At 36.9% G+C, this 12,886-nt stretch overlaps 1 protein-coding gene across 1 annotated transcript; it reads left to right on the forward strand.

Moving 5' to 3' along the window:
* The first annotated feature begins 297 nt into the window (after positions 1-297).
* On the forward strand, positions 298-12,465 carry LOC108674324. Its single transcript, XM_018162260.2, has 6 exons — positions 298-461; positions 7,960-8,001; positions 8,805-8,909; positions 10,434-10,545; positions 11,274-11,414; positions 12,311-12,465. Exons 1-6 carry the CDS (start codon positions 423-425, stop codon positions 12,463-12,465), a joined length of 594 nt encoding a protein of 197 aa, XP_018017749.1. The 5' UTR covers positions 298-422.
* The last annotated feature ends 421 nt before the right edge of the window (positions 12,466-12,886 follow it).

Here is a 12,886-nt window from a genome sequence, read left to right on the forward strand (position 1 = left end):
CCTGTTGTTGTCAGGTGCAGTACCTGTTGTTGTCAGGTGCAGCACCTGTTGTTGTCAGGTGCAGCACCTGTTGTTGTCAGGTGCAGCACCTGTTGTTGTCAGGTGCAGCACCTGTTGTCAGGTGTAGCACNGATAAATGTATAACTAATATAATATATGTATAGTTAATATTACCATCTACTTTTTATTTATAATTTCACTCGGTTTTTAGTTTACATTTTACATGTTTAATTTTTATTTTTCGTTTTTTCATTTACAAATCAGATTTCAAAAGATGTGTATAAGAGACAGATCCAGGAGTTTGCAGCACTAATTACCTCTTAACTTCAATCAAAGCTTCCATAAATCCAGGAGTTTGCAGCACTAATTACCTCTTAACTTCAATCAAAGCTTCCATAAATCCAGGAACTCAAGCCGCCGTCATGCCCGAGCTCCGCTTCTCCTTCGGTATCATGGCTACGGTGAGTGTCGTGTGCATTAACAGGGGCGCTTGAAATGATATAAATAATAAACTAATATTTATAATAATTTATATAATAAATAATTAATTTATAATAAATGTGTAAATACACATTTATTATGTGTGTAAATGTGTTAATTTATATAATAAATGTGTAAATACAACACTTCTCTTTAACTTCACTTTATATTGTTTGTTTGTTTGTCTGCTACAAATCTTATAATCGATATTTAACACACTTCTACCTATCCAATCGCTCTGAGATTTTGTACACTTAGGTAAAGATGGAGAAAATACATGAATCAGTTTACAGAATAAATAATTTTGAAAATTTTAATTTTTTTCATTAAAAAGATTGAAAATTAATTTTTTTATTATATGAAATTAAAATTAAAAATTCATTGTACATGTGTAACATCAAAGACACTGGATTCTTTAGAAGCGTTGTCTTTGAAAAATAATTTTTAATCCCATATAAATTTTTGATATATATGTATCCTTTTTAAAATAAACGTATAATTAGTATATTAAATTTATAGTTAATATAATAAATGTATGCTTGATATAGCAAATATATAGTTAGTAAATAAATGTATAAATAATATTTTAAATGTTTAATTGATATAAGAAATATATAATTAATATAATTAATATATATTTAATATAAAAAATATGCAATTAATAAATAAATATATAATTAATATAATAAGTTGGCAAAATTTGTTCCTTTAAGCAGGTTTCATTGAAGACCAGGGAATTCGTTTTATTGAAAATTTTCTTAATAATTTTTCCAATAGATCGAGCAATATTTTTCGTTTGCACTGCTAAATCGAAAATAAGAGTACCGACGGACATTTTTATTTCTTTAACGACGTTTCGGATGTATCAACCATTCATTATCAAGTTAAAAGACGCATTGAGTAATGGAATTTCGATCGACGTAAGTATAAAATAATGTAAATAGGATACTACTAAAAAATCAAAATAGTTAGAAATAATTACAAAAGCACAAAAATATGAAAATAATCAAGAATTAAAACATCAAAAATTACTCCGAAAACAGTCTCAATGTTCTGACAAATCCAGTAGTTTGAAGGTTGATGGCTGGAGTCCTATCCTTAATGATGAGGGCCTCAGCTATCATGAGTCGGTTGGCGTCGGGGCATCTCATGACGACGCTGATGCATTCTTCCAGCACCGTACGAGTGATGGTCTCGTTGTGGGCTTCCATCAGGTGGTTCTTTGGTCCACCAGACTGAAGGTGGCACGTGAGACGTCGGCTTAATGTCGTAGTTGTGAGCCCGATGTAGTCCATATTGGGGAGAAGTCTACAACCTTCTCTATTGCAAGAAAATTTATAGACTACATTGGTCTCTATGAAAACTTCCGTTTTTTTTGCAAGAATTATTGTTCATTGCAAGATTCTGTATTTTCTTGTTTATATAATAGATCAGTAGTTTAATTTTATTATAAGTTATGCCTACGATGTTGATGTGAACGATAGATTGCAGGATCCGTTTATCTGCTTTATAACCGCTGGTCATTTGGTTCTCATAGTAGATGTTGTGACGCTAGCGTCAGTCTCTGTCACGTAGTTGAGTCTGTTTTGGTACATTAGAAGTTTGAAATTTCTGTGTCTAGGGTTCTATTGGCAAATCCGTTATTGACCAGGATTCCTTAACAATTTCTCAGCTCCGTATTCAAGTCATTTTCATACGAAGAAGTTTTTAAAGCTAGTTGGATAAGAGCGCGTATTGTGCTTCTTTTGTAGCGCTCTGGACATTCGCTGGCGGCGTTCAGGACTCTCTCGACATCTGCTGGTTTTCGGTATACTTTTGTGACGAACGAAAAATTTTTAGCTTGGACGAGAATATCTAAAAAGGTAAGGTGTGATTTCGTCCGAGTTCGTAAGTAAATTTCAAGTCCAAATTCATTTCAAAGGCCTTTCGTAGATTCCTCAATTGTTTTTCATCTCGAACGACGACAAAGATGTCGGCGACATACCTGCAGTACAATATAATATTGTTCGATCTATTGAAGCAACTAAGAAGAAAATTGTCAATAAAACGAATTCTCTGGTCTTCATTGAAACCTGCTTAAAAGAATAAATTTTGCGGAGCTCTAATGATGTAATAAATGTATGAATAATATAATATATGTATAATTAAAATAATAAATGTATATTATTAAAAGAAATGCATAATTAATATAATGAATGTATAATTAATATAATAAATTTATAAATGATATAATAAATGCATGATTAATATAATGAATGTATAATTATTAGAATAAATGCATAATTAATATAATTAATGTATATTGATTTAATAAATGTATGACTAATATAGTAAATGTATAATTAATATAATGAGTGTATAATTAATATTATGAATGTATAATTGATATAATAAATACAAAATTAATATGATAAATGTATAACTAATATAATATATGTATCTGTCTCTTATACACATCTAGATGTGTATAAGAGACAGGAGTTGTGTTAGTGCTTGTTTGATCTTGATAAACNTATATTATATTAAATTATATTATATTATATTATATTATATTATATTATATTATAGTATACTATATTAAATTATATTATATTATATTATATTATATCACAATACATTTCATTGCATTGTATTTGAATTTGCATTTACATTTACATATACGTTCACGTTCACGACCAAGTTAATATTTTACATTTCAAATTTCACAATTTTTTCACATTTTTCAAGTCCACTTTTTAATTTTTCCATTTATTTTTAAATTTTCCATATCTTTATATTTTCATTCATTCATTTTTTCATATTTCCATTTTTAATTATTTACCTTTTTCATGTTATACTTTTTTTTTAATTTATGTTTTTTTTATCACTTTTTCGTTTTTCATTTTCTTTTTATTCATTTTTCTTTTATTTATTTTAGTTTTCTCATATTCTCATCTTTCATTTTACATTGTTTTATTCTTTATTTGTACGTTTTTCTCGTTGTTCATTTTTTCGCCTAATTTTCATTTTGCAGTTTATAAATTTTTCGTCTTATCATTTCCCCCAGTTTTTCATTTCTAATTTATAATTCTATTATTTTTATTTATTAATATTTTAATTTTTCATTTATCATTTATAGATGTTAATTTTTAATGTTTAATTTTTAATTCTTAATGTTCAATGTTTAATGCTGTTTAATGTTGAATTTTTATTTTTAGTTTTTAGTGTTTAATTTTTATTTTGTAACTTGTAACTCGTAAATTGTAGCTTGTAACTTGTAACTTGCAACTTGCAAATTGTAACTTGTATCTTGTAATTTGTAATTTGTCATTTGTAATTTGTAATTTGTAATTTGTAATTTGTAATTTGTAATTTGTAATTTGTAATTTGTAATTTGTAATTTGTAATTTGTAATTTGTGATTTGTAATTTGTAACTTGTAATTTGTAATTTGTATTTTGTAATTTGTAATTCGTAATTCGTAATTTGTGATTGGTGATTGGTGATTCGTTATTCGTAATTCGTAATTTGTAATTTGTCATTTGTAATTTGTAATTCATAATTTATAATTTGTAATTGCAATATGTAATTTGTAATTTGTAATTTGCAATTTGCAATTCGCTATTTATAGCTTGTAATTTTGAATCTTGAATTATACAATTTGAATTTATAATCTATAATTTTTAATTTTTTACATATAATTTTTAATTTTTTTTCTAATTTTTAATCATGAATTACGAATTTCTAGTTTGTAATTTTTAATTTCACTTCTTAATTTTCAATTGTTAATTTTAATTTTTTAAATTTTAAATTCTACTTTCTAATTTTTAGTGTTTAATTTTCAATTTTTTATATCTCATTTTAATTTTTAATATTTAGTTTTTTATTTTCATTTTAATTATGTATTTACATTATTGGTAAATAAATAATGACGATTTGAATCGAGAACAATGTTAACAATGGATATTTGATGTTCCACTTCCAAGAACTGTAAATTAAAGCCAGCAGATATTCTTGTGCAGGTTCGGCATTTGAAATATAACGCTAGGAAGGAGTTGCTCTGTGGTCGTGTGCAAACGGCAGCAATACACCGTATTACTTTGGTGTTGAGAAATTCCATCTCATGAATAACCTTTGCATGCTATTAGTGTTCTGGATGGTGCAACTGTATGAAAATGGGACGTTAGATAATGGTTATTTTTCAGTTGGGCTGATCCACCGGGTCCTTCACTAACATTCCATTGGCTTAAAATTATTGTGAACGTAAGGAGGCGTATTTATAAAGACATTGAAGACTATTCATCCCGTACATGATCACTAAACAAAAAAAATGTTTTAACTTTTATTCATCAATTAACCGTCTGTGTTTATATTGAGATTATTTTACCTCATTTGTCCTTACTTCACATCACAGCGCGTTGTGCGTTGCAGGAGCTGTTCTACCTCATTTGTCTTTACTTTACATCACAGCGCGTTGTGTGTTGCAGGAGCTGTGCTACCTCATTTGTCCTTACTTGACATCACAGCGCGTTGTGCGTTGCAGGAGCTGTTCTACCTCATTTGTCCTTACTTCACATCACAGCGCGTTGTGCGTTGCAGGAGCTGTTCTACCTCATTTGTCCTTACTTCACATCACAGCGCGTTGTGTGTTGCAGGAGCTGTGCTACCTCATTTGTCCTTACTTCACATCACAGCGCGTTGTGTGTTGCAGGAGCTGTGCTACCTCATTTATCCTTACTTGACATCACAGTGCATTGTGTGTTGCAGGAGCTGCGCTACCTCATTTGGCCTTACTTGACATCACAGCGCGTTGTGCGTTGCAGGAGCTGCGCTACCTCATTTGGCCTTACTTGACATCACAGTGCATTGTGTGTTGCAGGAGCTGCGCTACCTCATTTGTCTTTATTTTACATCACAGCGCGTTGTGTGTTGCAGGAGCTGCGCTACCTCATTTGGCCTTACTTGACATCACAGCGCGTTGTGCGTTGCAGGAGCTGTGCTACCTCATTTGTCTTTATTTTACATCACAGCGTATTGTGTGTTGCAGTAGCTGTGTCACGGCATTTGTCCTTATATGACATCACAGATCGTTGTGCGTTGCAGCACTTCCCTACTAGAAGTCGTCTGGATAGGACGTACGTGTCGCGGCCGGCTCTCAGTGAAGTAAATCGTTGACGATTATTTTTATTTGATGACCAGTTGCTAATTAATTGTATGGACTGGGCCCAAGAGATGTAATTCAGTGTTTCGACGGAAAATAATGGAAGTCAGTAGAAAGAAAAAAAAGAGTATAATGTGTTCAGTGTGAGAGTATTCAGAAAATTACTCTTTTATCCATCAAAAAGACCCGACAAAAGAAAATAGCAGATAGGTAGAATGAAATTATAGCTTTCAATACGTGAAGCAGTTGAGTGTTTACATTAAGTGTCAAGTGATGACATTAAATCACTGAAACAAATAAGAGTGTTGAGCTGTAGTAAGAGAGGGAAGCAGCAAGTGTGCTTGAAGCGAAGGTATTTAAGACCCTACTTCCTGCCGAGCCTACAGTGTGGTCTGTGTGCCCAGACAACACTGTTTCCGGTGGAATCGTTCCTGTTTGTCGCAGTTACTGGAGCACCATAACCGTCTTGTGGCCCAGCTGGAGAAGGGCGCTGACGTGGACGTGGTATACCTAGACTTTGCTGGAGCATTTGACAAAATTGACCATGGGGTGCTCTTTAGAAAGATGAGGTTGTTGGGGATAGAATAGAATAGAATGGAATAGAAGTGTCGGCGTTGAAGAAATAGGCCCATGGCCTGTTGCCGATTCTTGAACTTTCGTGACTTGATTCACAAGGGATCCGGCCTTTGGAACCCGATCTTTCCATAGCTGACGATTTATTGAGATAGCTGCTGGNTGCTATCAGGGAGGCTGTTCCACATGTCGGTGACTCGAAGCGAGAAGAAATGTCGCATGGATGTGTTCCAACGCTGTTTTTTTTAGTTTAAGGATAAAGCCTGTTGAGATGGATCCACACCTTCTTTACAGATAGAGTACAAGCTGTCGCAATTGGAAACAGGAAATCGAGAGAAGCGATTGCGAAAAGCGGAGTTCCGAAGGGCTCAGAGCTTGGACCGATCCTCTTCCTCATCCACATTGCCGATATTGACACGGCACTCACCCACGCATCTACATCGTCATTTGCGGACGATACAGGAGTGCTGATGAAGATCACAGATGACCTAGACTGCGAGAGGTTACAGGATGACCTATCGTCAATCTACGATTGGCCCCTAGTGAACAATATGTAGTTCAACGTCACCAAGTTCAAAGTAGTGAGATACAGAGTCCGCACAGCGATCAGGATGCCAAATCACTACTTGGCATCAGATGGCACAGAAATTGAGGAGAAGCAACTAGTTCGAGATCTCGGAGTGTTGATGAGTACTGAAGCCACGTTCGATGCCCATACCGAGGAAATAGTCGCGCGCAGCCGGCAACGGATGGGGTTGATATGGCGGACATTTCGAACGAGAGAAGCAGTAGCACCAATGATTACACTCTTCAAAGCCCTCGAGCTCTCCAATCTTGAGTATTGTTGTCAACTTTGGTCGCCACTCAAGGCGGGTGCAGTGCGGAAACTAGAGGCAGGCAGACATGTACGTGAAGGCAGACCTTCACGTACAGGATCAGCGGCATGAAGGAGCTGAACCTGAACTTCTGGGAAAGGCTAAAGCAACTGGGACTGTACCCACTGGAGAGAAGAGAAAGACATGTGATACTGTACACTTGAAAGATGATAACCGGACTGACTCCAATTTGAGAGTGAGACCCAGAATAGTGACACGTTGCAACGAAAGGAGGGGGAGACTGTGCGAGGTTCCCCCATTTAATATCCGAGCAGCGGCCAGAGTACAGACTCTCTGTGAGGGATCACTGTCCGTGGTAGGACCGAGGTTATTTAATGCCCTGCCAAAAAAGCTGAGAGGAGGGGAGTTCACCCTTGCAACATTCAAAAGACGACTGGGCAATTGATTGAAGAAAGATCCCGGATTGTCCAGTAATGGGAAACTGCCCTCAGCAAGTGACAAGCAACAGCATCTTGCATCAGCTGGCCCAAAGAAGGGCAAATATACGGAACACGTCCAACGTTACATCCGGGACCCGAGGCTGGAGTGACCTGCTTAGCGACGACTCGGAGACGGAGGACGACGAAGGCAGCGCATCAGCGTGACCGTGGACAACGTGATGAATGTGAAGGTGACGGATCATAAGGTGAAGGTGAAGGTGACATAAGGAGCAGTGCACCGGCATTTGTCATTATATGACATCACAGCAAGTTCTGTGTTGCAGGAGCAGCGCCACGGCATTTGTCCTTACTTGATATCACTGCGCGTTGTGTGTTGCAGGAGCTGTGCCGTAACATTTATCCTTATTTGACACCACATCACGTTGTGTGTTGCAGGAGCTGTGCCGTAGCATTTATCCGTATTTGTCATCACATCACGTTGTGTGTTGCAGGTGCTGGGCCTCGGGCTCGCCGCGGTATCCTATCCAGACAGCGTGAGTACCGACCTTTTGCTGTACGTACAAATTATTATTGGTAGCAGAATTTCTTTATGCGCAACAGAGATGCTTGTCAAGAATTATCGTAATTTAGAGGTAATCATGGCGACACACTTCAAGGCTCAGACTGCCAACGAGCAGCTGAGAGAAAAATTATGTTTCTTGTGGCTCGTCACTTTTTTTCTCGGTTCTCGAGAAATTTTCACTACTCCAATGTAAGTAGGCTAATGGCAGTCGTTTCATATTCTAATATTACTGTATGAAATATTGATGTTCTAATCCGTTAGATCATTGGATGGAGCAAAATTTTAGTTATCGTGCATACAGTTAAGCAAATTTTTTGATGTAATTAATGATAGTTGCAGTTGATGCCGGAATTCAATGGATTGTTTCCTGGCGAAGAATGAGGCAAAAATGTCTTACTCTTATTTTCTAATCAAAACGCTGCTCTTATTATTCAGTGATCTTTCAAAACGAAAAAGAATCAATACAGATCACAAAACCACTTGTGTTAGTTATTACAAAAATAGTGCCCAGCTACAGCTAATGAACAGTGTCTGCAAACCTAATCAAAACAGTTGTCATAGCTCCAGGGTGAATCCAGCTACCCTGGACAAGAATCGCCCAAACCCAAGCGTCTAGTAGCTGGCAGGGACGAACATAATGTTATTGTGAACTATTAACAGTGATGAGTAAATCGCTCACGTTCCCTCGCAGGTCAACGAACATAATAATGACGAGCATAATAAGTAATTGTGAATCATTAACTATGATGAGTTACTCTTTCACGTTCCCCGTAGGCCAACGTCGTTTTAGGCTCCTCTGCTCCGCTGAGCTGCGGGAGGCGAACTTCGACTTCCGTGAGATTCAGGACCTTGGTGGTGTCGGGACCCTCCTCAGTAGTGGTAAGCTGAGTACTGTATATAAAATGAAACTTGCAGCATTGGGTGTACATATAGTGAGTGAGACTGGCAGCATTAGGAGTACATATAGTGAGACTTGCAGCATTAGGTGTACATATAGTGAGACTTGCAGCATTAGGTGTACATATAGTGAGACTTGCAGCATTAGGTGTACATATAGTGAGACTTGCAGCATTAGATGTGTATATAGTGAGACTTGCAGCATTAGGTGTACGTATAGTGAGACTTGCAGCATTGGGTGTATATATAGTGAGACTTGCAGCATTAGGTGTACATTTAGTGAGACTTGCAGTATTGGGTGTACATATAGTGAGACTTACAGTATTAGGTGTACATATGGTGTGACTTGCAGCATTAGGTGTACATATAGTAAGACTTGCAGCTTTAGGTGTACATATAGTGAGACTTACAGTATTAGGTGTACATATAGTGAGACTTACAGTATTAGGTGTACATATAGTGAGACTTGAAGCATTAGGAGTAGATATAGTGAGATTTATCTGCATACAAATAATGACCAGAGAATGCATTACAATTTTCAAGGAGTCGAACAATTCTTTAGATGACGTTGGTAGATCAAAAGGCAGGTTTAGCAAGTTAGCAAGTAATATTAATATATATAAACGATGTTTCGAATGTAACAACATTCATTTGCAAGTTAAGAGAAGCATTTAATCATTAAATTTAGTTTGAGCTGTGCACGTAAATAGGACTGAAATAATAATTCATGTAAATAGGATAAAACACAAAAATTTAGAGCCAGAAAGTCCTTCTGCAAACAATCTAAAAGTTTAAACAAATCCGGTAGCGGAAATATATAGTTGAGTCCAATCCAAAATTACGAGGGTTCCAGCAATCATCGCTCAGTTACTATTTCGCATTTTCTTCTACGGAATACGCTTTGCATGACGACGATGCTGGTAGGTTTCTCCAGCTCTGTATGAGGGCCGGTCTTGTGAGTTTCAAGGTTCAAGATTCATATAAGCTTGTACACTTCATCATCTTTGGACCCCAGCTATCTATTTCTAAACTAATGGATTTGTCCAAACTTTAAAATATTTGCGAAGGGAGTATACTTGTATACTTCAATGATGTACCCACATAGACGTCAATATCTGAAGCTTGGAAGCGTCGATACCTGAAAACGGCTCCCAATTAGAAGCCGAATATGATAGGCGGCCGATTGGCGTCTGATTTGCCTCTAAGGCGGCCATGGCGAGCCTCTGGCGCCCCTGAACGGAATCCGAGTTTTGACTGGGTAGTGAGATGCGTGTTGCACAGAGAATTTCAATATATGCACACGTAATTCGCAAGAATTTTAACTTCAGTGGCGCCCTAAGCACTGAGGCACCTGTAGCACAGTCGTCAACTGCCATGCCGCCTTGCAAGCATTCACGGAGCTGCATATTTTATAACCTTGCATCGTCACATTCCACGAAGACTTTCAAGCTATACGTAAGATAATAGATAATGTGACGGTGATGTTAACGTGCCTCCTTCTTGCAGACGTACCGACGCTTGACGGTCACGGCAGGCAATTTAACCGCTGCTGTCAATGAGACCAAAGCGATAACAGCAACGGACGTGGTGCAGTGTGCGAAGAAGGCCGCCTTGGTTGGTGAGCGTCCTATGCCCTATTTAAGCTTGGCAGACGAGCACCTCGCACCTAATGTGAACTTGGCACGTGAATATCCTGCGCCCTAAACGAGCGCATGGAAATGTTTCGCAAAAAATGAGGCGAATTTACTTGAAGCATCGAAATGGAGTTAAATGAAAATTTTTATCTTAGATGTAGGTTTAACCTCACTAAAAAAACTGATATTCGCAGCGTTGATTAGGAAAACGGGATTAAAGTCAAAGTGTTTATCTAATTTGCAGGTTACAGCAATATAGTGGAACCTCCAGTCAAGCTGCAGGAGGCAATATTGAGACGTCGAAATAAGTGAATTCGCTGTTAAATTATTTATTAGGTAAAATTTAGTTGCTGTTGCATTACATGAACTAATGTACGAACTTCAGCCTTGGCGAGAAGGCGAATGCGCATGACTGGCAGCGATGACGTAGCTAGGATACGAGCGAGCCAGTTTATAGGTTTGAAGCTAGGATACGAGCGAACTTGTGGGTAAGGAGGTTTTTGTTTGCAATGAATTAGTTGTTTGCAACAAAGGGGTTGTTTGCAATGAAGGAGTTGATTGCAATGATGGTCTGGCTGTAGCATCGCTGCCACTTCCAAAAGGCTGCACAGCTTCTCTCCAAACACACGGAGTTGAAATATTGCAATAATTTTCTGTAATTTCTAGGTTTCTCTGTATGATTTCACTTAGAGTTAATTAAATTTTTTTGCAGGCATGGCTGGGTTTTCTTACAATGGAACCTGCACCGCTTACAAGTTTGGCTTGAAACTCTGCTCTTGTTCGCCGGGCGAGGAAGTCGTTTACGTGACCAACGCCAGTGTATCCTCCGGGTCTCCATCGGCCATGCCGCTCAGTGAGTCCAAACTTGTTCAATGGAAGATCTGTGAAAATACAAGACGACAAACAAATGCCGATTAACGATTTGGCGCGTCCAGTCTTGCATGTTTAAATTTCTTCCGGATTTTAAAAATGTATCAAAGGTAAAAATAATGAGAGAATCATGAGAGGGCTGCTAAAGAAAAGGCATTCATGACTAATAAAAGTGGCAGCTTCGATGGTTTTTGACCTTCACATGCATCGCAAAATGTGTGTCGTAGTTAATTTATTGATCTTTTATATTGACTGGTTTTGAATACCTACATTGAAGTCAGGGAGTTTAAAAGATTTTCTTACATAAATATTCCCTCACAAAACGAATAACTTATTCGATCTTGTGTTCAGGAGACCCACTTTCCGTGCAACCTGATTGGCTATTCGTATCAAATAAAAGTTTACGGAAATTATAATAAAATAGTAAACTGACTCGGGCCTTGCGTTATGAATCTCACTGGAAACGTGATGGAATTCTGCAAGCATGCATCTTTCGAACTCCAATTTACAACCCTTGTCAGACGTTATAATTTTACAATGTTATCATCGTACAAAGTTTGGAAACATTTGTATCTCGATCTTCCGAACCAAATATAATTTTATAATTTTACAACGTTAATATCGTACCAAGTTTGGGAACATTTGTATCTCTTCCAAACCTAATATAATTTTACAACGTTTTAATCATACCAAGTTTAGAAACATTTGTACCTATTAAGAGTTAAGCTGTCAGGTATCCCCCGTACGCCTAACTTGCGCGGCTGTAGGCTAGCAGACCATCGGAAGATATCACTGGAGCTTATTTATTGATATGCATTAGTCATCTGGGATAGTCACTTGCCGTTCATTATTGATGTTCACGAATACATTTCTCAACAGGCGCAGTGCCCTACGTCAACACTACTGTCGGAAACATCCAATTAAAGCAGTACCGTCTCTTGAAGTTATTCGCTGATGTTGCTGAGGGAGCTGTTATAACGCCAGCTATCTGTAAGTTGTCGCGTAATAATTTCCAAACTCATGTCAAGAACTGATATAATCCATCTAGATTTTAGCCTCTTCCCAGAGCGTTCCACCAGACCTGCTCGATCGTGGCTGGCCTGACCCTCACAATTCACTAATTACTAATGAATAAATTACTAATCACTAATTACTAATAATTAATTACTAATCACTAGTTACTAATTACTAATCACTAATTACTATTCAAAAATTACTAATCAATAATTACTAATTACTTAATACAAAATTCATAAACACATTGTTTGCAACGTGATCAGTAGCTCCACGATATTAACATAATGACGACGCCCAGAACAGATTTGCACACATGCCAAGGGGATAAAATGTAATGGAAATTGTCCTGTACATCAAATGAATCCATACTTCTATAGAATTGTCCTGTATATAAAATGAATCCATACATCTATATAATTGTCCTGTATATCGAATGCA

The sequence above is a fragment of the Hyalella azteca genome, unplaced genomic scaffold, assembly GCF_000764305.2.
Source record: "Hyalella azteca isolate HAZT.00-mixed unplaced genomic scaffold, Hazt_2.0.2 contig5777, whole genome shotgun sequence".
Classification (NCBI taxonomy): domain Eukaryota; kingdom Metazoa; phylum Arthropoda; class Malacostraca; order Amphipoda; family Hyalellidae; genus Hyalella; species Hyalella azteca.

What these genes read in the sequence shown, in the direction of transcription:
- LOC108674324 (XM_018162260.2), top strand. Translation starts at nt 423, where the DNA reads ATGCCCGAGCTCCGCTTCTCCTTCGGTATCATGGCTACG. An exon ending in CCTTCGGTATCATGGCTACG is followed by an intron (nt 462 to 7,959) that starts GTGAGTGTCGTG and finishes TGTGTGTTGCAG; the next exon opens with GTGCTGGGCCTCGGGCTCGC. An exon ending in CGGTATCCTATCCAGACAGC is followed by an intron (nt 8,002 to 8,804) that starts GTGAGTACCGAC and finishes CGTTCCCCGTAG; the next exon opens with GCCAACGTCGTTTTAGGCTC.